The sequence below is a fragment of the Juglans regia genome, chromosome 2 (assembly GCF_001411555.2).
Source record: "Juglans regia cultivar Chandler chromosome 2, Walnut 2.0, whole genome shotgun sequence".
NCBI classification, from domain to species: Eukaryota; Viridiplantae; Streptophyta; class Magnoliopsida; order Fagales; family Juglandaceae; genus Juglans; species Juglans regia.
This window is the reverse complement of record NC_049902.1, coordinates 34,943,793-34,971,130: the sequence shown is the minus strand read 5'-3', so window position 1 is coordinate 34,971,130 and position 27,338 is coordinate 34,943,793. Positions and strand designations below refer to the sequence as shown.

General features: G+C 36.1%; 5 protein-coding genes across 5 annotated transcripts; 4 read left to right on the top strand and 1 right to left on the bottom strand.

Annotated features, from left to right (window-relative positions):
- The first annotated feature begins 2,832 nt into the window (after nucleotides 1-2,832).
- Nucleotides 2,833-9,756, top strand: LOC109014019 (diacylglycerol kinase 5-like). The gene is made up of 13 exons (XM_018996324.2): nucleotides 2,833-3,143; nucleotides 4,408-4,615; nucleotides 4,742-4,864; nucleotides 5,000-5,128; nucleotides 5,478-5,563; nucleotides 5,664-5,787; nucleotides 7,125-7,173; nucleotides 7,710-7,792; nucleotides 8,098-8,165; nucleotides 8,255-8,326; nucleotides 8,668-8,755; nucleotides 8,897-9,013; nucleotides 9,151-9,756. The coding sequence occupies exons 2-13, from the start codon at nucleotides 4,421-4,423 to the stop codon at nucleotides 9,475-9,477; spliced, it is 1,461 nt and encodes a 486-aa protein (XP_018851869.1). The 5' UTR covers nucleotides 2,833-3,143; nucleotides 4,408-4,420; the 3' UTR covers nucleotides 9,478-9,756.
- Nucleotides 9,757-10,937: 1,181 nt separating this feature from the next.
- LOC109014010 lies at nucleotides 10,938-11,398 on the top strand. Its single transcript, XM_018996313.2, has one exon. It carries the CDS (start codon nucleotides 11,070-11,072, stop codon nucleotides 11,334-11,336), a length of 267 nt encoding a protein of 88 aa, XP_018851858.1. The 5' UTR covers nucleotides 10,938-11,069; the 3' UTR covers nucleotides 11,337-11,398.
- Nucleotides 11,399-14,861: 3,463 nt separating this feature from the next.
- Nucleotides 14,862-15,324, top strand: LOC109013639. Its single transcript, XM_018995788.2, has one exon. The coding sequence runs from the start codon at nucleotides 14,981-14,983 to the stop codon at nucleotides 15,242-15,244; it is 264 nt and encodes an 87-aa protein (XP_018851333.1). The 5' UTR covers nucleotides 14,862-14,980; the 3' UTR covers nucleotides 15,245-15,324.
- Nucleotides 15,325-19,550: 4,226 nt separating this feature from the next.
- On the top strand, nucleotides 19,551-22,938 carry LOC109014001 (vesicle-associated protein 4-1-like). The gene is made up of 7 exons (XM_018996301.2): nucleotides 19,551-20,086; nucleotides 20,593-20,663; nucleotides 20,896-20,977; nucleotides 21,144-21,262; nucleotides 22,050-22,127; nucleotides 22,215-22,334; nucleotides 22,429-22,938. Exons 1-7 carry the CDS (start codon nucleotides 19,825-19,827, stop codon nucleotides 22,486-22,488), a joined length of 792 nt encoding a protein of 263 aa, XP_018851846.1. The 5' UTR covers nucleotides 19,551-19,824; the 3' UTR covers nucleotides 22,489-22,938.
- Nucleotides 22,939-23,108: 170 nt separating this feature from the next.
- LOC109013993 lies at nucleotides 23,109-25,629 on the bottom strand. The gene is made up of 2 exons (XM_018996289.2): nucleotides 24,804-25,629; nucleotides 23,109-23,937 (listed from the first exon to the last, which is right to left on the bottom strand). Exons 1-2 carry the CDS (start codon nucleotides 25,260-25,262, stop codon nucleotides 23,578-23,580), a joined length of 819 nt encoding a protein of 272 aa, XP_018851834.1. The 5' UTR covers nucleotides 25,263-25,629; the 3' UTR covers nucleotides 23,109-23,577.
- Between the last annotated feature and the right edge of the window lie 1,709 nt (nucleotides 25,630-27,338).

The following is a 27,338-nucleotide window of genomic DNA, read 5'->3' as shown; positions in this document are numbered from 1 at the left end:
CCAGCGGTTTTCTACTAGTTTGAATCAAGACCGAGCCAGTCGACGTCGGTTTTGATAAAATTTCACCGTCCGCTAACCGGTTCCCTATCGGTTTCAACCGATTCCGAGATCGGCCGGTTGGTCTAAGTCGATCCCCGTCGATCCTTCGGTTTCTTGTACAGCCCTACCTCCAACCACCCCCACAAAAGAAATAGAAAATAAATTAATAATATATAAATAAGATAATTCAAGGAATATATTTTGTTTTGAGTAATGTTAGAGACAAGTATCAAATGTAAGTTTTGCATAAGATTTTTGTATAAAAGGGAACCTCACTAAGAAAAAGTGAGTTTTTAACACTTTTTTATATCAAGTCTTTTTTATAAAAAATTTGTATAAAATTTATACATTTAGAAGTTGTATATATCATTATTATTTTGTATTAGATTAGCTACATGATGCTTTAGGTTCTATTTGGATAGTAAAAATGTTTCATCTTATCTTATCATTATAATTTTTTTTATATTTTTATATAAAATATAATAAACAATTTAATTTTTTCAAATATCAAAAAAATAATAATATTTTATTTTAATTCATTTTCCAAACTGGCACCTTAATCTAGTCCATTGCAAATCCAAGATTGAAAAGGATATATAGGAGGTAGATACAAACCTGACTACAAATTTTCATTTTATGGGCCGAAAAGGGGGATGTTGGATTGGATTTGGAAACCCGCTCCTGCTATACAGGTTTCCAAAACGAGTCGATTGATTGAGTTCCCAACCAAAAACCCAAGCCGATCGAGGTCGGTCTCTTCTGTTCCCATTAAGGAAAACTCGGAACAACCAAAATGTTACATACCCAAGTCCACGGCGGACAGGGCAGACTTTTTCTAAGTTGCAAATCATAGCTGCATACACTTGATGTTGGCGCAAAATGTCCGTGACCAAAGGCCCATGCATGCATGCATGCCAGGTCAGTATGCGTAGCCAGCAAGCCGAATGAGCAATTTCTTGTACGTACGTCACCTCCCTGGCCGGAGTGCGAGCTTCGTGGGTTCGACGCTTAAAATGTGATCAAATTTAAAGAAGTTGCCGCGTGCTTTCCTATATCATGTTCCCTTTACTTCTGATCTGGTGCGTTTATACACGTACCTAATCATGATGTTAAATATTGCTTATTGAATTAATGGTTTAATATAGCGACAGATGTACACCACATCAAATGCTCATCACGCAATATTAAATATTATAAGATCCATATTATGTCTATCATTTTTTAAGAACTGAAGCTTTCAATTTGATGGATATAATCATAATTAATGCTAACAATCATTAAAAAATATAAATATAAATCCTCTCAAATTATCTAATTAATTGGCCTTTTAAAAAAATTGATCAAGACTTGCATGAGGATCGTATCATTCAAATTTGATTAAAAAATAAAAATAGCCGAAGAGTAAACACACCATTAAATATATTGCATGATGTTGATATATAAGACGCATATGTGATCTGAAATTAAGGTCACTTCAATTGAGAAAATAATAACTTTATTCTAAGGCTATGTAACACATTATTTAATTTATAATATATATTTTAAAATCAAGATCTTATAAATCAAATTATAGAATGTTGATAATATGTGATGTAGAAACATTAGAATCACATTGCTCTTGAGAAAAAAGATAAATTTTATATGGAAGACAACTTGTACTACACGTATTTACTTAATCAATATATAATTTATTATTTTTATTTTAATATTTAAATATGTTTGTATTTAAATAAAATAAAAATAAAAAATTACATATTAATTAGATAGTAATGTCGTATGCTAGGAGGCTTATTTATAACATTTGACCGAGAAAAATAAACATACACGTACAAAAGTGGTTGTAGGAGGCAACTTTATGATCGCACAATTATTGAAGAAGCAAATTGATTACGCTTTGCATGCTCTGGCATCTGTGTAAAAGGTTAAAAAACATTAATCATAAAAAAATTAAATAGATATAATGGACCATATAAAATATAATTTTTATTTTTATAGTTTTCTAAAATCTTACATTTCTCTTGATAGTTAATACTAATCATATATTTAATCTCCATATATTACCATTAAATTCAATTGATCTAATATTTATTTTTCTTTTTCCTTTTGATCAAAGAATATTTATTTTTCTGGAAAAATATCAAAATTACTAAAACGCGTACTATTTAAAAAGTCACATTTCGTGGTATGCATTAAATAAATGACACTCTTACGCACGCGCTTGCCGCGTATTAGGTAAGTTTCTATCAAAATGCTTGTCAAAACTTAGGGCTGAAGATGATGAGATAGGATGATATGTAATGAGATGATTTTAAATGAGTATGAATAAAATATTATTTTTAATATTATTATTATTTTAAAATCTAAAAAAATTAAATTATTTATTATATTTATTTTAAAAATTGATAATAATAAAATAAGATGATAATCGATGTAATAAATGATCTCGCTCAGGTTGGATCGCTACACTCTTCCACCTTAGTATGTATATGGTAAAGAGTAATATTATTTATCATCATAATTTTTATTATTTTTTATCATATAACAATACATTATTAGATGATTGAAGATTATTTATTATATTTTATTTATAAATTTATTATTTAATATCATATTATAAAATAATATAAAAATAATAAAAATTAGAATGATGAATAGATTTTTTTTATTGTAAAAGCTTACGGGCGCCAATCGCCCTTTCCAATTTCCAAAATGTTAATTTATGCAGCGGCGCAGCGCTCCTGTACTGTACCAATTCTGCTCATTTGTTTAGGCGCAAAAACCAACGTAAATTAAAAATCTCTCTCCCCAAACGAATCCCGCGGAAACAGAGTCACGCATAAACACAACGCAAAAGGCCAATTCCCTCGCTCGTCGTACCCTACTCTCAAGGCTAAAGAGCCAGGCGATGAGCACCTTCCTTCTGCTCTCTCTTTCCCACCTTTTTTCTCAAACCGCCGCGTCAATATATAGCCAAATTGAAACAAAGAATATTCAGACTTTTACATGTATAAATATATGTGATCCCTTCCGATTCCGTGCTCTGTTTTCATCGCTTTGAATCGAATCTCTCCTTCTCTTTTCGTCTCGTGAGTATATCTCTACAGGTAAAGGATCTTCTTCTTTCAATTCTTACTACCTTTTTCGACCATGTTTTCCGCCTCCTTTGAATTACTAACTAAACGACCTGTTTGGTTGCCGGGAACGAAATTCAAGCAAATCGCACGCAAAAGAGGTTCCGGGAAATTGTTTGTTTGTCTGGTCATTCTTTTTTTTTTTTTCATTTTTTGTAAGTTGTCTTGAAATTTTATTTTCTGTTCGTTTGACGGAACGTAGATGGGAAATCGAATTCTTGTACAGGATTGGGTTCCGTTCGGGGAGCCGTTTGCGTGAGTTGTCACTGGCTTCTCAAATCGATTCCAGATATATTAGGGGTTACCTTCGTAGTTTTCTTGCTATGTGTGGGATTGTGGCATAAAGAGCCGCAATGCTTCTCATGTAAATCACATTCCCACTCGAGAGTATCCTCAATTCGTTCCACGTTCCACAACGGCAAAGACCCTCCATAGTCTTGTACTCTGTTTTTACCATCCGCTACTCCCTTTTTTCTTCAAAAAATAATTGTGTGGGATGGTGGCAGCCATATCTCCATGTTTTTCATCATTTGTGTTTTATTCCTGGTCTTATGAAGATCAGGTCCGCAAAGTAGAACATGTGTGATATGGATGGAGTAGTGAATAGGCGATTTGATTATTTTGTGCTTTCTTCATCGCATAGATAATGTAGAGTTTTGCTCGTTGGCTTATCAAATACGAGTTGTTTGACTATATTATTCATCAAGGACACGATTTGGTTCGTCCATGAATTGATCCACATTTGAATCTGCACCGTTAGTTTGCAATGCACATCTTTCAACTATGTTGGTTGAAGTCTAAAGCTTATCTTTTAAATGTATTTACAGTTTAAATCTAACATTGAAAACTGCATCATAAACTATACAAGTTTGTGTTTAAGGTTAGGTTTTAGAGTCATACATTTTCTTATTTCATTTGATTAAAATCCTTTTCTTCGCCCCCTCCCACCACTACAGGTGAAAATAAAGGGTTTAAAAAACGCTGAACTAAACAGACTGTGTCAACAGTAACATACGTATGATGATAAGCATCTAGCACTTTTGGTGCCCATTTTTTAAGGTAGTCGGTTAGTTGCCCAAGGCAGGAATCTGATCAAGGGTATACTTGCTGTTTGCATTAGGACCTGTTGCTAAAGAATAATTGCTACTCTAAATTGCATCAACATTTTTTTTAATTAAATTACAAATGGATTGGTAGTTACTAATCTTTAAATTGGATTGTCCTGTTTAATCTGCAGTTTGGAAGCGGTAATGGAGGACACAATATCTGATAAAACTTTGAAGGACTTCTACATTCCTGATTACATACTTGTACCTGGGTCAGAGGTTAGCAACGCTTCCTATATACCTACTTGTCCTGTGATAGTCTTCATTAATTCCAAAAGCGGAGGCCAGCTGGGAGGGGAACTTCTTGTTACATATCGTGCTCTCCTAAATAAAAACCAGGTAATTCTGTTACTCAACCACAAGTTAGATTCTTGGTGAAAGAAATCTTAATAATAGGATATGCGGTCAAGGTTATAAAAATTTCAAGCCACTAATGGGACTGACATTGGGTGTCTGATTTTTCAGGTTTTTGATTTGGGAGAAATGGCTCCTGATAAGGTACTACACCAGCTCTACCTCACCCTAGAAGCTCGTAAGTGCAGTAAAGATTATTTGGCAGCTGAAATCCAAAAGAGGTTGAAAATAATTGTGAGTTTCCTTTCAAGTATGGCTCGTGTTATTTCTTTCCCAGTTTCCATGCATAAATGCACAAGTCCTTCCAAATAATCATATCCTAATCTTGATTTCTTTTCTTTTGTTTCTATTATACGCATTTATCATTAGGTTGCTGGTGGAGATGGGACTGCCAGCTGGCTGCTTGGAGTAGTATGCGATCTCAAACTACCACAGCCTCCCCCCATTGCAACAGTCCCATTGGGAACCGGAAACAACCTACCATTTTCTTTTGGCTGGGTAAGACATAATGTTTATTGATCTTGTATAAAGGAAACGTTTGAATGTCAATATAATGATGGTTTTTTGTGGTTTAATTTCCTCGTGTAATTTATGTTTTCCCTGATAGACTGACCCATTTATAGATCACGAACTGCTATTAACGACCTGAATTTTCTTGCCTATAACCCTAGCTACAATTGATGTTGGTCATAGAAGAAAACTTGGTGTCATACAGATACCTATAAAACAAATCTAATATGGATTTGTATCAGTTATCTGCATCTTGAGAATAATGATTCATATTTGCGGTCACCATTCAAAGCTTGTTGAGCTTAGAAGTTTTGCATGACATGATGGTAATTTACAGGGAAAGAAAAATCCAGGCACAGATCAGCATTCTGTGGAATCATTCTTGAACCAAGTAAAGACGGCAAAGGAAATGAAAATTGACAGGTAACATGTCCTTTTACTTCAAGCTTTTTGACATAATAAAGCGGGCATTCTGTCAGCTTGAAACTTTTTTCGGTCCCTGTGTTATTTTTATACTTTTCAGCTGGCATATCATCATGAGGATGAAGGCTCCAAAAGGAGGAGCATGTGACCCTATTGCACCTCTTGAATTACCGCATTCTTTGCATGCATTTCATCGAGTATCACAGACAGATAAACTGAATATGGTAAATCTTCTCTTTTTTTCAGTAGTTATTCTATGTGTGTATACCAAGAAGAAATGCAGATTTGCACAACACTAACTTACCATCTGATCAAGGTTGGAATCTCTGTTCCTAAATTTTTCTAGATAATATTATTACTGGTAAGTACAAAGAAGAAAAAAATACATAGAGGAAAAGATGACCTTCATGCTGGAAAGCGTGATAGAATCGGCAATTACAGCAACGATGATGCCGACACTTGAGCTTAAAGGGGATACAACGGGCCTTATATATTTCTCCTTCTTAGTAATTTTCTCATGTGATTTAAGAATGCAAGTTAGGTCGCCTCTGCATTCATTTTTATCTTTCCACTATTGATCTTTAATACATCACATAGGCTCACTTGAGATTTCTGAAATTAAGACTGGCCTCTCTTGTGGAAAAGTGAAGGCATTCTGACCTCCCTTACTGGTAACAATATTACTACTGAGGGCTGTAATTAATAACCTTATCTTCCTAACTATTATTTCCTTTGAACTATAGAAAAAACGATCTAAAGTTTTTTTCAATTAATAAAATTTACTAGAGATTTGTCTGTATCATCAAAGCTTCAAGGGGATGGCCGTGAGTGTCAGTACAAAAAGGAGATCTCTGTAGTTTTGCCTTGATTATCTTGTTTGGATGGTGCATTTATTGACTGAAGAGAACTGTGATAACAACGTTTAGCATGAAATCAATATGTACAAATTCTAATTTAGACATGACTTCTTTTACATTTCATACTGAAGGGCTTGAACTCTCAGCTAGTATATAATCTATCAGATGATGTTTTGTTTGAAACTTAGGCATGGTGCATGCATCTTATTTATTTATATGCAAGTTGATGGGACGAGTGGGCTGCTAGTGCTTGCAAAATCCATCATAGCTGTATCTTGTCAGTAGAGATTTGGCACTCTAAATATCATGTAATTTGATTTTCAATCGGACCTATGTTAATTTCATATTAGATGTATCATCCGGTTGGGGATTATGGTTATCCTGCATTCTGAATCTCTTACAATGCGACCTTCAAAGTTCTAAAAGACATTTAATTAATTACATATTTAAATGAAATGCTTGGGCTCTCATGTACAAGATAGTACCAGACCATTCTACTATAGATACCCTTGTGTACGGTTCAACTCCAGGTATCAGTATTGGGTAACATTTACAACTTAAACTACACATAGAGTTTATCGTCAATCTGGGAACTTGAACAATCTTTCTTTACTGTTCCATGATTTCCCTTGTTCTAAATTTTGCTCTATTTGGATTTGGTGTCGACTTGCATGCTGAGTAGGAAATTTGTTTACTGTTCTCAGGAGGGTTACCACACATTTCGAGGGGGATTCTGGAACTACTTCAGCATGGGTAAGAAATTTAAGAATGTGTATTAGTTTCTCATAATCTTTCAGAGGCTTGTGTCAACAAAGTACAATTTTATAAACACCTAGCATCGCAGCTCAGGAAAATTAAAGAACACAGAACTAATGAAAAAGATGACCAAATTAAGCAAATTTTCCTCAAGCATATAATATCATACAAAGTCTAAAATATAGTTTTCTGATTGTTTTGTTGGCAGTGCAAATTTCTTCTACGGCTGTTTATATAGAGCTTAAAAAGATCTTGTACACTATGTCAGAGGTTATTAGTCATTGCTTAGAACAACAAGAAAAAGGGTAGTCATGACAATCTGGTTAGTGTATAACATACACAACCAACCTTGGGAGATAGAATACTGTTGTTATTCGTCATTTCGCTTCATTGTAAATGGTTTTTATATCTATAATACTTGGGATGAAACAACTGAAAAGGATAAATGTCCAATAAATTTTCACATTTCTATGCCTCCAAACTATTAATGGCACTGCCTAGTTCCTCACCGATACGTTTATTTTTGTGTTCAGGAATGGATGCTCAAGTATCATATGCCTTTCACTCTGAGAGAAAGTTACACCCTGAGAAATTTAAAAACCAGTTAGCTAATCAGGTATTATTCTTTAGTATGCTATTAGCAATCACTTGTAATTGGACCTTAATTACATAGAAGCATATAGGCGGGCCAGAAATAAATAAAGCATGCCATGTTTCTTTTTTTTCCAAACTTTTGCTGCATAGACAAAATAACGTTTGTCCATGACTTAATTTTGGTGTCTTGGACCACCCTTGGTGACATGTCTGTACCAGCTGCATCTTCTTCTAGATTTTAGAAATGGATGATTATTTTGATATTTATTTATTTAGGAAAAGAGCCACTAATTATTTCTATTCCTTTTATTTTTTGGGGTGGACCAGAGTACCTATTTGAAACTTGGATGCACTCAAGGATGGTTTTGTGCTTCACTATTTCATCCTTCTTCACGGTGAGTATTCGTGGAGGTGATTGGAAGTTGCATGACATCACATGAGTGAAGGCTTATATTTCTTGAAAATTTTATTATTTTTCTCACAGGAACATAGCACAGCTGACAAAGGTTAAAATCATGAAACAAGGTGAATGGGAGGATCTTTGCATACCTCGCAGGTGATATACTAAATTTCCTTTTTTCACTCTCTTGTATCCAACATGTGTGTTTTTGTAATTTTCAACAAAGTTAACCTCGTCTGTACTTTCACCGTGTTGTAACTTCATAGAATTCATGCACCAAGTTCTGTTTCACTGCAACCCCAGTGAGAAGTCTTTATATTTGCTTTCTTACCGATCAAAAAAAAAGTCTTTATATTTGCTTTCTTAGAGAATTGCCATGTTCACAAAATTTTAGTTTGTCCAAAGTATGCTTCTTATCTGTTGCTTTCCATAATTTCACTCAACACCTGATGAATTATTTTACTTCACAATTCTAATTCACTCTCTGTGATTTGCAGCATCCGGTCTATTGTTTGCCTCAACTTGCCCAGTTTTTCTGGAGGACTTAATCCTTGGGGAACACCAAATAAGAAGAAATTGCATGATGTTAGTTCTTTTTTATCTTATTATATCCATGACTAAGCTACTTACTAAACAGAGGCTGTCCCAAAAAACAGCAGTAAATTTGAAGAAATATTTCTCACTGGCACACATATAAAAAACTGCTATTTCTGGATAAATTTGCAGAGGGACCTCACTCCTCCATATGTTGATGACGGCCAAATTGAGATTGTCGGTTTTAGAAATGCTTGGCATGGGCTTGTTTTGCTCTCTCCGAGTGGCCATGGGACTCGTCTTGCACAGGTATGAAATGGAGTAACTTGAATATCAAGGTGACATTGCATTCATTCTCTTATTCTCCTGTTCTTTTGTTCAGACAAATCCAATTCCCACTAAATTTCTCTCTTAAGTTTTATGCTCGATTGTTCTGTGTTATGTAGGCAAATAGAATCCGTTTCGAGTTCCATAAGGGTGCAGCTGACCATACATTCATGAGGCTAGATGGGGAGCCATGGAAACAACCCTTACCGGTTGATGATGACACAGTGGTGGTAGAAATCTCTCACTTTGGTCAAGTTAGCATGCTTGCAACACCACATTGCCGATCTAAAAGTATATACGACCCCTCCTCACCTGTCAGTCACTATGAGGAAGGAGAGGACAGTAGTATTGAAGAAACCATGGAAGATTTTGAAGAACGAAAGAAGTTAGGTGCAGCCGATACTTTTAAATTTCCCGATGAGTTTGATGTAGCTCATCTCAGCTAAGTACATTAAAAGATCTGACCCATTCGTCTTTTGCAAATAAATCCTGCCTTTCCTCCTCCTTCATCGGCCTTCAAATTTTTATTGCTTCTGAGTTAGTTGTAGTTGCCGTGGTCCAATTACTTGTACCGCAGCCCCATACCGATATTCTGATGGCAGTGTACGTTCTGTAAACAGTTTTTTTTTTTTTTCCCTTCACTAGTTCACTTTACTAGTAGAAATTGTAGAATTTGAAATCTTTTTACATGCATATAATGGATAAATCTGGGAAAAGTGAAAATACTCCAGCGCACCTGAATTTATTGCCGATGTACCACCCTCTTGCATTGACTTGAGGAGTTCGTGCAAGTTCATGGAGACTTCTCTCTCACTGTGTCTTTCACAGCTGCGGGCCCCGCCCCCATTTTACAGCCACCGAAACCAAGTGTTCATTGCCAAAAAAGTGTCGATCGAAAGTGGAAGCACACAGAATCAGCACACAGGCATTCAAACAAGCTAATGCACCTTCACCAAACGTTAATAATCATTTAGTAGGAAACAATCGCAAAAGCTTGATAAATTATCTCCGTTTCAATGGATGGATTCACTTTTTTCAATCTATAATAAAAATATATCTAAAAAATGTACTCACTCCAAATAAATTTACTTTCCATAGATTTACAAAATCTTATAAAAGTCTCTCCCTAGAGATTTTTATAATTTTTGTCAAAAAAAATATGATATCGAAACGACTTCTAGTTTCAGATGGACATGATAGCAACCCTTCAGCCGTTGATACGACCATTGTATTGACTAATAGGAAATTTCGTTGAAACACTTTTCTTAATTTTAGCACCTTGTATTTTTTATAAGTCCTGGGCAAGACCGTCTTATGTGACCCCTTTGAAACACTTTTGTACATGTAACGGTTTTGTTAACGTAAACAATGAAAAATAGATAAATACTTAAAATGATCCTTATATATTTTATCAAATATTTATTATTATTTAACAAACTCATTCAAACAATATTAAATATTATGGAATCTATTCAATACCGATGGAAATTCTTCAGTTGACCCCCGTTTTAAAAATATATATATAAGATTTATTATGTGTTGAATAGCCGCAAAGAATTTTTCAAAATATATAAATCCAACTGATAACTCTCCATTTCGTGTTCAAGTTTTTCATTCTCTCTTTGTGCAAGTGTTTTTAAAAACATAAATATTTTAATTATAAATAAATCTTATATAAATAATTATAAAATTATGCCAATTTATAAATTATAGTATCTATTTCAAACTACAGCAGTTCTACTTTAATAATAGCAATACATCCGGGACTTCCGCGTCCGAATCACTAAAGCTAGGCTCACCGGGAAGCTAAGCACGCGGTTTTGCCAACAAACAGGGCCACTTTCCAAATACAATTGGAGCGACTACCTGTGGTTTTATTGCCTGCCAAGTTTACGGTTTCGAAGATTTTAACCTGACCTACCTATATAAGAAAGACCACCATTCTGCAACACCTCCATCAAAATCAAAAAGCTCAGATCTCTCTTTTTCACAAATACAAAGAAACGAAAAAAACTCTCAACCAAAAGATCAAACAAAAATGAGTTCAGCTTGCAGAGCTTGGGTAGTGGCAGCAAGCATAGCAGCTGTGGAGACCCTGAAAGACCAAGGAGTTTGCAGATGGAACTTTGTCATAAGGTCAATGCAGCAGCATGCCAAGAACAACATCAGATCCTACTATCAAGCCAAGAAACTCTCTTCTCAGACTTCTTCTGCTATTTCTAATCAGATGAAGCGATCTAAGGAGGAGTCAGTGAGAAAAGTCATGGACTTGAGCTGCTGGGGTCCCAGCACAATCAGATTTTAGTATATTATTCTATGAAGATGTAATCCTCTATCCTCCAAGAAATGATTTCTTGTTTCATGAGAGCTTGTATTCTCTTTGCTTCCCTTTATTGTCACTTTTATGGGTTTATCTCCCTACAACTTGAGCCCAAAACATAATTGCCGAAATTCTTTATGCATTTCACAAAGTTTGCCTCCCATTATTTTTCGCTCTTGATGGTGAAATTGGGTTTTCCTTCGCGAGTGTCCGCTCCTTCAATTCGGTTATATTTCTGAAGATGTCAGGAAAAGATCATATGAAAAACATTTCCTGATCAATCTGGTGAACTTTCTGCAGAGACAGACCACTGGCCTTAATGAAGCAAGATAGGCTATAAAGACTGCGTTTTGTAACGAAGAGTTTGGTTTTTTCAATTCTGGGTTTGAAGAAATTCAAATGTATCATTTTGTTATGGATCGGGTGCCCAATTCCCTTGTAATCAAATACAACATCTTGACTTTAGTTAACAGAGCCGGAATTTCAAAACTCAGCAAACATTGATCGGCGATGTACCTACCAACAGTTGAAGGACGAGATGCATTACCTACCAACTGTTCATCTCCACACCCCCACATCACATTAGCATTTATTTTTCAGTATAGAACAGAAAATTGAGAGAGAGAGAGAGAGAGAGAGAGAGAGCCCTTGCAGATGAAAGTAATTAAAAAAGTTTTATTTTTTAAGAATATCTTTCTATATTATGTGTACTGAAAATGGTCTTCTCCTCTTGTATTCTTGAGTTTATTTTAACAGACCACTGATTAAAAGAGTAACAAAAAAGAAAAAAGAAAAAAGAAAAAAAATCCAAGTAAGATATTAAGAATCCACACTTGGGTAGATCGAAACCCGACAAGCAGTTTATTTTCTTTGTTTATTCTATCTTTATTGTATCTTTGCCCGATAAATTAAACAGAGAAAAAGGAAATCCAGAGGGTTGGCACCTACTTTATCCCAACTTTGTATTCAAACCAGCACGTCTTTGTTTATGCTCTTTTTAATACTAGTTGTGGAACCACGTGCATTGCACGTTTTCCTAGTTAGGAGAAAAAAAATTAGAGATGATTAATATCTATAAAATGTAAAAATAATATGATTTTTGAAATAAAATTAATTAGTCAATAGTTTAATGAATTGTAGAAAAATAAATTTTAACAAGCATCATAATGATAACCAACACGTTATAGTAATATGAGTAATATGAAAATTAAAAAATTTTAGATATTCTAGTAATAGTTTTCTTAGCAAAATATATGAATTGTAGAATTTAACCATACTACTCGATGGCCGAGCACTGAAAAAATTTAGTCTTTTATTTCTATGTTGCCCTCACATTATTTTCATCTTTAAAGTAAGTCACTTCTATTTTGGAAACCCGAAAAATATTATAATGGTAGAAAATCATTTTATCTAAATGATTTTAGTTAATTAAGAATATTATGGGATTTAAATTATGTTAAAAATTCTAATTATTTATATGGTTTTATCCTTTTAAAAATATTTAGCAAAACTCTATCAGTTATTTAATAAAGAAATATTAGTATTTTATAAATTAAAGTTGAATTTATATTTTAATTATTTATTTTAAGTTAGTTTATTTTCATTATTTTAACCTTTACTGTTTGATCAATTATAGAGATTCAAGGTGAAGGATTGGATTTAAAGCTCCAAACCCCAACTTCTCTCTCTCTCTCTCTCTTCTCCTCGGCTCCTCCCAATGCCACCGGCCGCAGTTACCACGCCACCACCAAGCCCAATCACTACCGACCTTCCTCACGTCGATCTCCTCCCTACAAACCACTCTCTCTCTCTCTCTCTCTCTCTCTCTCTCTCTCTCTCTCCCTGCAACAGGCCGAAGCTCGTAGCCCCCTCTCTTCCTCTCCCTTTGATTTCGGTTTGATAAAGATGATGAATGGAAGAAAATCTTGGTGTTCTCCGTATTTTGAGTGATCACCAACTTAATTGAAATACTTTGTTTATTTCCTTCTAGATTATATGTAAATAATAGTTTGTTCTTTTTTTTTGCCTTTTTTTGTTGTTGTCATTTTTGTACATTCATGTACAAACGGCTATGGTCTTTTCAGCGTTTTAATTATCTCTTTATCATCAGTAAGATAGATGATGCTATATATTTGCTTTTATACATTTCCCGGTTTTTCATGTTTGTATATGGATTTCTGAGTTTGACCGTTGTTCATACGGAGGAAATTAAATGATTAGAGGGAATTACAACCCCATCAAACATTGTGCATCTTCCTCGTACCTTCTCTTATGATATTTCCATCTTATCTGAAATGAAGAAGTATGATTTTTCTGCAACTCGCTGGATTTCTCTGCAGGTCCCAATTCTTTCCGTATCTATCTCCCAAATTTCTCGGCAATTTATTTAATTTGTTTTCCATTTTTAATTATCTAAAAAATCTTTGTGATATCTGGGAGTGATTGGCGGTGAGATTTGGGGAATCGTAAGCAAGATTGGTGTCGATCTGGAGAATCCACAGGGGGTCGACAGAGGTGTAATAGAGAGTGAATGAGGGAGAGCAGAAGAAAGAGAATACGAGACAAAAGAGAAAAGATTGAATACGAGGGATAGAAGTAGAAGATAAAAGTGTGAAACAAAGACACTATTTATTCCTGTTCATTTCTCGATAGGCTCTTTTAAGTATAATGAGACATTTACTATTTTCTCACTTAAAATAAAAATAAAAAAGGTGGGGACTTGTAAGATTTTAGAGAAAATCTAATAATAAAAGAATCGTTAGAGCACTTATCTTTGGTCATTGTTGATCAAGTATTCGAAATAACCGATTATTTTTGAATTGCAAACCCTCACAAATTTCTATATAGAGAGTATTAGATAGAGTCATCAACCTATCTTTATTTACGTTAATGTATGTAACTGATGGAGAATTATAAGCCTTTATATATAAATAGGCCAAGACCCTTATCTACAACTTTCTAAATATTAGTTCCTTCCATCAAAGAATGTAAGTATTCGTTTTCCAATAAATAGTATATTTATTTTAATTATTCAGAGTTTTAATTCAAATATGAAATTATTAAAATAAATATATATAATATATTAAAAATATGGGGCACATAAATCCCCCACAAGGAGACGTGTTATTTCCGGAGTCCCCCGCATGTCGCAGCCACCATGCAAGGGTGGCCACGCCACTATTGACTACCAAGGGCGGACCTTTCACCAGTTTTCTTTTTTATTTGAAAAAATTATTTGACATGGATATAATATATATAGAGCTGATTTGACTGATTCTAGTTTCTAAGCAAAATACAAGACTCAAGTACTCGGAAGACTCCTTAAAACTGAATGAATGACCCCTTTTATTTTATTATTAACTCTGTAGCGTCCAGGTTCAAAGGAAATGGCAAAGGAAGTGGTTTTGGAAAAATTCGAACCCCAAACACCAGGGGCTCTCACTTCTCTCCCAAACAGCAGGCGTAACACCGCCACTAGTTTTGCAACGCTCACCCATCTCTTTCCACACACTCTTTTATATAAGAAAGACAGCTTCCTCAAATCTAACACCATCAAATATCAATACACAAACCCTTTTACATCTACAACACTTCCCAATTCCAATTTTGTCTCAGTAAGAAAGAAAGCAATGAGTGCAGCAATAAGAGGTTGGATGGTGGCAGCAAGTATTGGAGCAGTGGAGGCCTTGAAAGACCAAGGGATTTGCAGATGGAACCAGCCTCTAAGATCACTTCAACAGCATGCCAAGAACAATATCAGATCCTATTCTCAGGCCAAGACACTCTCCTCTCAGTCTTCCTCTGCTATATCCAGCAGTAAAGTGAAAAATCATGACAAGTCCGAAGAGTCTTTGAGAAAAGTCATGTACTTGAGCTGTTGGGGTCCTAATTGATCTCCCCCCACGCTCCAATTCTTGTAAATATTGTTCCAATTTTTGAATGGATATGAAAATGCTAATGGTACGTTTCTAGCAAATTGTTCTCTCCATCCTTAACTTTAACGCTCTTTCACTTTTAAAGCCGTTTAGCTTAATTTTATTTAGAAGTATTATAACATAAAATTGAAGATCAAGGTGAAGTTGCCAATAATTTCACGACGGTATAATGCTACGATGGTTAACTCAATCAATAATGATATGATTATTATTAATTTATTACTTTTTTTTATATTTGATTTTTTATTTTAATTTTTAATTTTATTTAATTATTAAGAAAATGATTATTAATAAATTTATATATTTTTTTAAATTTTTTTAATAATTAAAAATATTAAAAAAATACTTAAAAAATAATAAAAAGATAAAAAAATTTAAAATAAATTTAAAAAATAGATAGATAATAATAGAGAAGTAAGCATATTAATTATCACTAATTAACTCAGTAATGCTTCTCTATACGGAATATGCCAGCGATTCAGTAATGGTTATCCCAGTATTTAAGGTCCTATCATCCATCTTATCTCAGTAATCGCTGCAATATCGAAGAAAAGCAGAGCACATCATCCCAACGTAGATGATAACCTTAAAAACAGCCGTACTCTCAGAACTACATCCCTTCATCGTACAACATAAAGTTACGCTCACTTGCATATTCCGTATAGATTTTATGATTTTATGATTTTCGGATTTAATTTTTTCACAACAATTTAAGGAGTGATTGATTCTGTGCATCATATAATATTAGATGCTGGTTATAAATAATGTATATATCACCCTTAAATATATCAAAGACCCAATGTGACAGACAGAATAATAAAGAAACTCTCTTTCAAAATCTCTCTCTCAAAACCCTAAAAAAATAACGCAATCGCTCTCAAAATCCTTCTCTCAAAACCCTCCCAGACTAAGAGTTAGCGAAAGGAGGAGCGAGCTTAGCTCCTCCCCCCCTCGCCCCCCCCCCCCCCTCATCTCTTTCCTTCGCTCCCTTCTCTTATTATTTGTGTTTTTTTTTTTTTTTTAAATTTTTTTTTTGTGTTTTTTAGGCCTAATAAAGGAGGATTACCGTTCGGGTCTTTCCAGCCGTTGCTTGTCAACACGCGCCCCACCGGGATGATGCCCAGCCGTCGATCTTTAACACCATTGAATTCGGCATCCATTGGAGTGGAGCGTAGCCCGCACGCGCGGGAGGAAGTTTCTGAATCTTGTTTGCGCGTGTCCATCACGCGCCATCGGGGAGCCTTCTGCCGATGCCACGCTCAGATTCTCCAGATTCCTAGACTCCGGGACTTCCAAGATTGACTGTCGACTTTCCTCTTAGAGTGACCAGTGTACTGCACGCGCCACTACCGACGCTATGTGTACTGTTCATTCATTTTTGTTGTTCAGTTTTTGTTTTCTGTTTTGTTGTTTAGTTGGTTCATTTTGACCCGAGTGAGGTTTTAAGTTTGGATCGAATGCAATCTGGGGCAAGAGCTGTTCGAGAGAGGCGGACGATGTTACGGCCGGTGGTCATACGACCAGTGCTCGTGCGTAGGTGCTGCCTGCGCAATGGAGGCTGTGTGTCCGTGCGTGACCTGGGTGTTCATGTCGTCGTGGCTCGATTTGCCGATGCTTGCGGTAGGCGTGACGTCCGGGCTCACGCCAGTGCTTGTAGCTTTGTAGTTAGTTATGTGTTTTTATCTGTAGTTTTGTTATTTTAGTTAGTAATATAATAGAAATAGACTACTAGATTTAATGTCCATAGCAGTGTTCCGTACTCTTCCTCATTGAGAGGATAGAGGGGATTGTGAAATTCTGTTTTTACAGAGTGCTTTCTCTGTTAGGAGAGAGTTTTTAGAAGTTAAGACAATGTTTGCCACAAATGAATTTGTGTGTGGAGAAACTCCAAAGTTGATGCGTAGTTTGACTTATAGTCTGAATTTTCCATGTATAAGTCACATTTGTAATTTCGGTTCATTAATGAAAAGAATATGTTTCCATCCAAATAATAAAAAAAAAAGACCCAATGTTATATCTCCAATTTAATATAGAGAAATATTTTAATTATAAAAAATTTTATAAAAATAAGAGAAATAATAGTTGCAGTCGTGAGTGCGCACGCACAATCACTTTGAAAAAATTGAATATATACGAGATTTATATGAAAAAAAAAATTAATTTTTTAATAGTAAATCTTACTCTTTTTCAAAACGACTACATGATACTTACATACTCTATAACAGTATATAGCATTACTCTAAAAATAAATATACAAAATTGATGTGATAAATTAAATGATAAAACTATTTTTATTATAAAAAATATTTAACGTATCATATAAAATCATATCAATTTATAAATTTAATTTTATAAAATACTAGTCTCTCACTTCTATATTAACCTATAAAGTTTGAGGACATTTCTGATATTTCGAACAGACAGCGAAACTAATCGACACGTCTCATTTTCTTTTTTCCCTTTCGTTCACGAGTCAATAACCGCGTTTAGGTTTAGAAATACCGATTACCAAACCAACAGCCTCTTCATCACGTGCTTCAATTAATTAATTACAAAACCAAGCAAATCACCCATGGGATTTGAGAAACCAGTGTCACAAAATCTGGGAGCTGTGAGAAATCCAACCACTTTAACCCCAGATTCTCGCGAAACCACTTTCCCAGAAAACTCTAGATAAAGTACTTCATTTCCAGCCAGCCCACTTTATTGCTTGCCCAATGCTCAGTATATATTTATGGACCAACCTGTCAATCTTTACTTGATAACTGAACCTCTGCTGAAAGTCATCAATTTTCAAGCACTACCTTAAACCAGCTTTCATATCATTCTTTACCTCTCTGCGAATTTCCAAGATAGAAAGACAAAAAAGAAGATGGGTGGTAATGGGAAGGTCTGCAAATTTGAGATGGCATTGAAGAACATGCAGCAGAATAGAAATGCTGTGGCAGAATCTGTAGGCAATAAGGGAAACAATATGTGGCGCAGTGCTGGGACTGGGACTCAGCCACAGAGCCCTGATGAGAAGAAGAAGAGGGGAAGGAAAGAACAGAAGGCTGAGAACCTCTTTCACATCGTTTACTGGGGACCCAATTAAGTCTTTTTATTTTTTGTAACCATTGAGTATAGATTATGGAGAGATCTGTTGGAAAGATTTATATATTTTTGCCAGATTAGTCCACTACATGAGGATTATGCTCAAGTCTTTTTACTTTTTCCCTTCTTTTTTCCCTTCTTTATTTATTTTCAATTTTTCCGATTTTTGAATAAATAAAATAAACAAGGTATTGTCATTTTATGTAGGAAATTAATTATATAAAAATAATTTTATAAATTAATGTGATTTGATTTGATTTATAAATTATGAAATTATTTTTATTATAAAATAGATTTAACTGATTTTATTTATAAAATTTTTTTATAATTTTTTTTTATAATTGTATGACTCGTTATATTTCAAGTTGACGCTAATTTCCTTCATCGAAATGTCAACGGAGGAGCTTATTCAATCGGCCCCACTCATTAGCAAGCGTGTGGCCTTTTGTATTCACCATTTTATTTGTGATTCAAAACTGTAAACCTCAAATTTGATTAGGAAATTAGGAATTGCATATATATATATATATATATATATTTTGAAGAGTTTTGCTTTCTATTTTCGCAAGTTGAAGTGTTGAACATTTGGATCATTAACCTATCTCAACTCATTATTACAATTTTTTTAAATTTCAATACAAAATATAATAAATAATTTAATTTTTTCAAATCTTAAAATAATAATAATATTAAAAAATAATATTCTAACAATATTTTATCATCTCAACTCAACTCAATTCAACTTACTTCAACGTCCAAACTCAATCTTAAGACTCTAGATTGGGGCATTTTCCCCTAATATTTACTGACAGGCAGTCTTTTAAAAAAAATTTAAAAAAAAAATCCAAAGCGTCAATTCGTTTCAGATGAACTGATTCACACAGGAAACATCATAATTCACCAAATTAAATTCCCAACCAAAACTCGAAAAGATCCAAATACACAGCTGCCATTATAAATCCACGTACAATCAATCACTCCTTACCTAAAAATCTCTAAAAACCATCATGGCCTCTCCCCCTTCCGAAAAGAATGCCGTTACATCTTCGACCAACTCTATCTACTCCGAACTAAGTAAACTAAATTCCCTTTGCAATGTCTTTCACGCTCTCTGGCTCTCACGTGACACCACGTTACAGCTTACACAATATAGATGATAATTCCACTGGAAGTGGATCCGACGCGCCTGTGCGAGAGTGGGTAATTTCACCGCGTCGTTCAGCACGCTGTCTGTGCAATCCAGGTCTCAATAAAATGGAGTTATGACAATTATTCGCCTTCTAATAACTAACTTAATGACTTCCAAGTTCCAAGTCCCACAATATTGCAATCTGGAGTAGCATCATCATCTTTAAATTCTCCGATCGGCACGTAGGCAATCGCACCGACGGACGGACCTAGCTGACCCAATAGCAGCGCGCCGCGTCTCAAGTTCCGGCGATACGATGGCCCTCGCAGACCACCACAGGTCGCAGTCCGACGTTAAGCTTTTCAGACTCTGCCCGTTTTGGCAATCGGGAAATACGTCGTCGTCTTCCTCCTCTACGCAGAACCTTACGCATAGTAACCACGGGAGCCTAAGCAACCGACACGTAGCGGGGCCCAATTCGAAGCCGTCCTCCAAAACTGTGTCGTCTGTGGCCCGATCGCTGCTCCCTCCTCGGCGTAGGCTCCGGCTCGACCCCACCAACAACCTCTACTTCCCAAGTACGTCGTCGTTTTGTTCGAGCTCTTTGCTTTGACCTTTTGATCAATTTCGAAGAACTTTCTGTTTCATGGTCTGCTCAATTAGATGATAAGCGTTTCGTTTTCCTTATCGGAGGTTTCTTTAAGCATCTCTGTGCGTCCTTTGCTCGCCTTTTCTAAAAAATGCCTGCAACTTCAATTTTTTTTCATTACCTTTTTAAGGTGAGATCTTTACGGTAAAGCTAAAAAAAAGTACTTTTCCAAAATTGACTTTTTCAAGGTTTTGGAATTTTGAGCGATATAAAAAAAATGAGCGACATGAAAAGATGAAAAGTGCTTTCTAGATGTCAATCAGGCACCGCCCTTAGCTTCTGTTTAGCCCAGTGGAACTCTGATTGGATGATTACATGAGAAGCCATCGAGTTTATGTGTTATGTTCGCGCACACATTTGCACATCCTTTTATCTTTCAAATTCGAGATTAGTTTTGTTCTCATTGCCTTACATTGCGTTGTGTGTATCGCGAAGATGAGCCTGGTAAACAGGTTAAGAGCGCGATCAGGTTGAAGAACACAAGCAGGTCTCATGTTGCTTTCAAGGTATTGATATCTTCTCTATGCTTCTCTCTTTTAACGTTGTTTCCTGATTCACTGCTAGTTTATAGCATTCTGAAAAGTCCGTGTTAGTTGTTGTAGGCCCGAGCATAATTGACCACTGTTTTAATTTATACGGGAGTTTGAGACAGCTAATGTTTTTTTAAAAAAAATACCTTTTATCTGTGCTTACAATAATTTACGAGAAAAATCTAAGGGTTTGTTTGTCCTGCTTCAGTTTCAAACTACAGCACCAAAGAGCTGTTATATGCGCCCTCCTGGTGGTATCCTTGCTCCCGGAGAAAGTATTATTGCAACTGGTATTACTCTTGTGTTTAGGATGTTCCATTTCAAATTTTTATTGTTAGGGGAAGTGGGATTCGACTTGCGTTTTGCTGTGTTTGTTTGCTCTTTCCAACGTACGATCTCTCTAATTCTCTCCCTCCATCCCCTCTCCCCTTTTCTCTGTCATGATTGAATGGTCAGTGTTCAAGTTTGTGGAGCATACTGAGAACAATGAAAAACAATTGGACCAGAAGAGTAAGATTAAGTTCAAGATCATGAGTCTGAAGGTGAAAGCAGGAATGGAGTATGTACCTGAGCTGGTAAGTTCTATAGCCTTTGTACCAATATGCTAGTTTATCCATGCTACTCTGTGAGTTTGAAACTCATTTTATTTTGATGGATGAGAAACAAAAGCAAATAAGGAAATCAATGTGTAAATTGGCTAGGTTGGAGAATCAGTACTCATATATTTCAGCGGAATTTATGCTCAAGTCTTGTAACTTGTGTTGAGCATAAGTGTTGATTGATAGCTTATTCTGCATTTATCTTTCAAGAGTACTAATGGCCATGATACTTTTCAAGACAGTAGTGCTAGGGAGGTTTTTTTTTTTTTTTTTTTAACATTAGTTAGTAGTTGACAAGGCTCAAATATTTAAAGTTATTTTTGCTTGTGATAAGAACAAAAAAAGCCAATAATTGAGGTTCATTTGTGCTGTATCAGATGTTTTTCAAGGATGGCACTGCTAATTCAGTTCTTGTATAGTTGTATTTGTGATTTTGTTTTTTTTTTTCTGCATTTATGTTTTGTTTCATGACCCTTTGTGATGCACAATGTTTATTGCTTGTCTATGGGAAATTGAGACGTTTACGCTTTACATTTTCATTTTGAAATAAATGTAGAAGTGGTGGGGTCTAATGACTCTAACCGCTTCACAGTTTTAAGCTAAACAACTGCGGTAAATATGTTTGTAGTGCTAAAATAATCCATTCCAAAACTGATGCACATGTTGCTCTAACTTCCCCAGCCCACCGCCCCTTGTGTGTTTTTGGTTTGTGGGATATTTGCCAGTGCTGACCCAATATTTGTTATTGAACCTTTTCTCACAGTTTGATGAACAAAAGGATCAAGCAACGGTTGAGCGAATTTTGCGGGTTGTCTTTTTAGACATGGAGCGTCCTAGTCCTGTAAGTTGAATTTCTGACAGTTTTTAATTACCGCTGGGTCTTTTGTTAACAAGTGTCATTATGTGAGTTTTTTCCCCTACTTCATAGGCTTTGGATAAACTGAAGCGTCAACTAGCCGAAGCTGAGGCTGCACTGGAAACACGCAAGAAACCTCCTGTAGATACAGGACCTAGGGTTGTGGGAGAAGGGCTAGTAATAGATGAATGGGTATGGGTTTCATGTATTTTCTGATGTAATTTTTATCCCAAAACTCTCCTCTTCCTTTCCTTGTTTTATAGCTGTTAACACTTGCGTATTTCAGAAAGAGCGGAGGGAGAAATATCTGGCTCGACAACAGGTTGAAGCAATAGAGTCGGCATAGCGTGCAATTTTTCTCCTGGTGCAACTCTTTTGCCAGGAGAATGAATATCAATTCACCCATCACTCATTAGGTGGTAATCTGTTGTGGGAAGATGCGGAGTAGTTGGCAAGTCCAGTGCTTTATGTAGAGAGAAACAACACATTATGTCATGACCAACCTCCAGATGAGCAGTATGAGGGTAAAGATTCCTGATTTTGGACTTGGCCTTCTACTGGTAGATATTGGATTTTGCTTTGTATGAAGAATAAGTGCATGTAAATCTTTGTGGCTAGGCTGCCCAGTTTATGTCAGGCTTTTAGTCTTTGTTTCTTGTAGTCTACATTGTTATTGATAAACTATCGGTTTCCACGGAATGTAATTTGGTATCTTATGCATTTTGTTGGATATCTTGTGCTTGAGTCATCGTTTTGATGGTAATAATTCACAAGAGGGTGCGAACTTTGTCTCTAATTTGAATGGGGGGCTATATATCATGCCATTATATAGGACTGGACAAGAAGGCAAGCCTCTCTTCTCCACTAGGGGCTGCTACGTTTTTGCCTGTGGCTTTCAGTTGTTGATTTAGTTGCTGGCCTTCATATGCATATCATTAGGAAGTGTCTACAACCAAGCACAGGACATTGAATAAAAGAGTTTACGATTACTCAAAGAAAAATTTAACAAAATACAAACATAGCAATTAAAGTTGCTCACCACACCACTCCCCCACCCACAGAATGCAATACGCAGGAATTCAACTACAAATATAAAAAGAAGAATTATATAGCAATGCAACTCTCTCCCTCTCTTTATCTCCTACATATAAAATCCAACCAGTACTTGGAAAGACGGACAAAGAAAAACAATACCCTCTAAAACAGAACATATCCTGTACATTATTGCCTGCAATTAGGTCCCGGTGACTTGTGGAGTGAGAAAGAGGGAGAGAGGTACATTCTCGGGAGCTTCTCAGAAACCCGCATAGGACAGGCGGGATTCATCCTCTGTTTCTCTTTCCCATAGAATCACCTGTATCCAATCCAGCCTGGCCTAAACTTCATGCTGTGAATATGATTTATGGTAAAGAACAGACAGAGCTATTGTGTCTCATCATATGTTATCGGGCAACTGAAAGTTCTGGGAACCAAAAATTTGATGAGAGCTATCTTGAACAAAGACCACGACCCCACATTTGCTGCCATTGAATCCTTGCCATAGGGAGAAACTAACAGTTCCTGATACAGTCTTCTTGGCAGAAATGTCTTTGACGGTGCAGAGCTTTTCAAGCTTTCTAACAACGAAATCATTGGATAGAACCCGCCCTTTGTTCTCCCCCTTGGGACAGTCAGTCACCAACCCACTTTCGTACAATGCCACCATGACATTGGCACCACGATTATCCACTTTGCTCCTTAGAGCTCCTGTTAGGGAGACTTGCAAGGAGTCCGTCGTCGGACTTCGGAAGGTTGCCTATTGCAATTAAATCGTGCAGAGTGATCAAAGTTTCACACATAAAAAGATGGTTATTCATTATTCCATACGGGATTGGAGGCGAAAGAACTCCAACATGTATTTATCAAGAATGTATATTTTGTTGTTGTGCAGCCAAGTAGATTTAAGTCAATATAAGCAGTTCATATAATCATAATTTATCTTGAAGCCATCTACTATCAACTCACTCAACAAGCTATCTAGCTCGACAAGGGTAGCAAATGAAAGCGTCAATGCAGTCATAATATCATTTATAGATGATTGTTAACAGGTGGCTTCCACTCATTAGGTGAGGAAGTCGCTTTCCAACTTTGGTATTGCGCAACAATCATGGTGGCCTAGTGTCTACATTTCTTTCAGATCTACCAGAAAAAAAAACAAAGTGAAATATGTTCAGTTCAAGTTCAAGTTCAACATCACGATGCAGAGCCTGCACTTCTAACTTGAAACCCCACCGGCCTACCTATAATTGCGCACCACCCTACAACATATACCACAGCTGGTAAACTCTTTGTTCCACAAGTCTTCCATCTGACATGTTGACAACGAACTCAGCTTAACCATCTGACTCTCATAACTATTTCCATCTATGTATTTTCCGTGAAGTATAATACGTTCCTAGAAGATAATATAATGAATTGCGTGTGTTCTACCAAATGTTTTTGATAAATGTAAGTGCGATCTTGGAGAAATGATTCCTAGCCCACCTAAAATACAACATACTGGCACGCACACAAATCACATAAATAAATCATAACTCCAACCCAATTCCACAAAATTTGGATTCATATTTTTTGAATCCCAAAATAAATAAATAAAAACAATAAAAGATCTATAGTACCAACCTGGAACGTTGGGGCAGGGAATCTGGGTGCGTCCTTGATGGCGGCCAACAGAGCATTCTCATCATTGGCAATACATTGGGCTCTACCCTGGACCACCACCTGGGGCGTGAACATGGTGTCAAGCTTGAGGGCCTCCACGTAGGCCTTTTGCCTTACGGTCCACTGGCTGGACCCAAACGGGTCCTTCCAGCCCATATAGTCCCAGTAGTCCACGTGGAAGCCCAGAACCACCACGGGCGGCAGGTCCGGCCCGTCGAAGTCCCCCCTACCCAGCCTAGACATCACCAGCTCAGCCTCGGGCGACGTGGCACAGCCCTGCGACGAGAACAGTTCCACCAGCACCGGCCCGCCATGCCGCTGCTCCTCCGCCGATACGTCCGCCGTCGCGTTGTTCCGTTCCCCAGACGACGTCTTAGAAGCGCTTTCTCTGCCGAAGCAGGCGAAGAAACGACGCGGCATTTTGTGTCGTCTCGTCGCCTAGTTGACAAACGGTGGCGGTGGAGGTGGCTGTGGCTGTGGCGGTGAATAAGATAACAAAAGGGAAGATAGAGATAACTCTTATTCAAAAGAATGTGTTGCGTATATCAGAGATAGAAATGTGGAGAGGTAAGGTTCGAGAGGAATTGAGGAACCGTAATATTAGGGAATATGTGAAAAAAAAATGGACTGGTGGTGGTTGGGAGAGAAAAGTGGCTAAGAAGGTGCTGCGAAGGTTTTAATTTGAGGTTTTGGAAGTTTTTTTTTGGGCATTTGCTTAATTTGTCTGCGGGACAGGACAAGGTGTTGTGATTTGGTTCGGTTTGGTAGCTTTGCGTTGCCGACACGGAAGTGTCGGTGCCACGTTGTTTGTCTGGGGTGGGTTGGATCGATGTCAGTGAGGATCAGCAGTCGCCACCGCATTTTACGTGGAAGAGTAGAGAGCTTGACAAGGAATCTTCGCCCGTAAATAATAAAGAAAATCTTGGAAGGTTGGCTTTAACGTCAATGGGGTGGCACGGCCACCCAACGGGCACGTTGTGTGTGATAGATATTCATGATAGTGATACAATGGAGATTTTTATTTTTTAAACAAATCATATATATATATATATATATTAAATTTCGAACACTCTAATTATTTCCTTTTAACTAATGCCGATGGTTGATATTATTGCCAGCTATTTTTGGAATGTAATGGGTGACAACAATAGAAAAAGTACTTAGGAGACGTTTGAATTCGTAATTCATCTCAGTTTATCTCAATTTATTTCACTACTATTTATTACTATTCAGTAACTTTAACTCACAAATCTCACTATTATTAACAACTCATCTTATTATTATTCATAATTCATCTCAAGTTATCTTCGAATCCAAACGTCTCCTCAATGCACCCATTTATTGAGATATGATATTTATAATTATATATTGTATAATTTTTTTTTAAAAAAAGTAAATAAATATAAATTTTATATAAAATTAATTAATTTTTAATAATAAACCTCACTATTTAAAAAAAAAAAAAAATGTCAAACTTACCCTACTTACATGACAGTACCTAACATTATGAAAATTCCAAATGAAAGCTGATGCGCACTTCATGACATCTTGAACAAAGCAGTGTTTCGTTGCCCTCCAGCTTTCTGGCCAAGAACAGAGTATTGCCTCTACTAGCGTAATAAACTAGTCTACGTCATAATAGCCGCCCATACATGGACCATGGTACTTCATAAGGATTGGATTTCTATGGAATTTGAAATTATACTGAACGCGGTTATTCATTCTTTCAATTACTTGGTAACAACATATTTACGTATTGCTGCTCAGACTTTGCTAGCTTCTCGTCCCCCTTCTTGTCATTTGACGCGTATGCGTGAATGCGCGATGCATCCTCAGGCCATTTATTCATATGGGCTTCAATGTGGCCCAAATATGTATGACAAGGCCCAACAAACAGACTGACCTTTCGTTACGTTTGAAGGTATTCTCAAATATTTTATAAATAATAATAATAAAATAATAATAAAATATTAAATAATAATGAAAAATAAGAAAATAATAATAATCCTGTCTTTTCTTTTTCTTTTTCTTTTCAAAAATTAAAACTTCTCTCTCTCTCAGCTTTTGAAGTAGCTGTTTGATTGCGAACTACGCCACCAGATGAATATCTGTTGTTACTTGGTGATTGATATCTTCCAGAGAAGAATAGACAGCACAATTTGACATGGTATACTTTGAAAAGCATCCAAAGAATTTCAGCCAAGCGTTATTTTTCTCCCATATCTTGAAGACTTTAACCATTTTGAAGACCACTATATGTACATTCTCTCAATTTCAGAATCTATTTTTAGACTTTTAGTGATTCAAGTTCTTGAAAAAGCTTGCTTGTTAGGTGCACAATTTGGCTGACGTGTTTGCAAGTATCAGTGTTCAGAGACACAAGGTGCTATGCTATATAGAAGATTACAAGAACCCCTACTAACTCATGTAGAAGCTGAGCAATAAATCTTAAATAGCACAATGAGCCGGAAAAGGTAAGGATGCCCATAAGAGTCG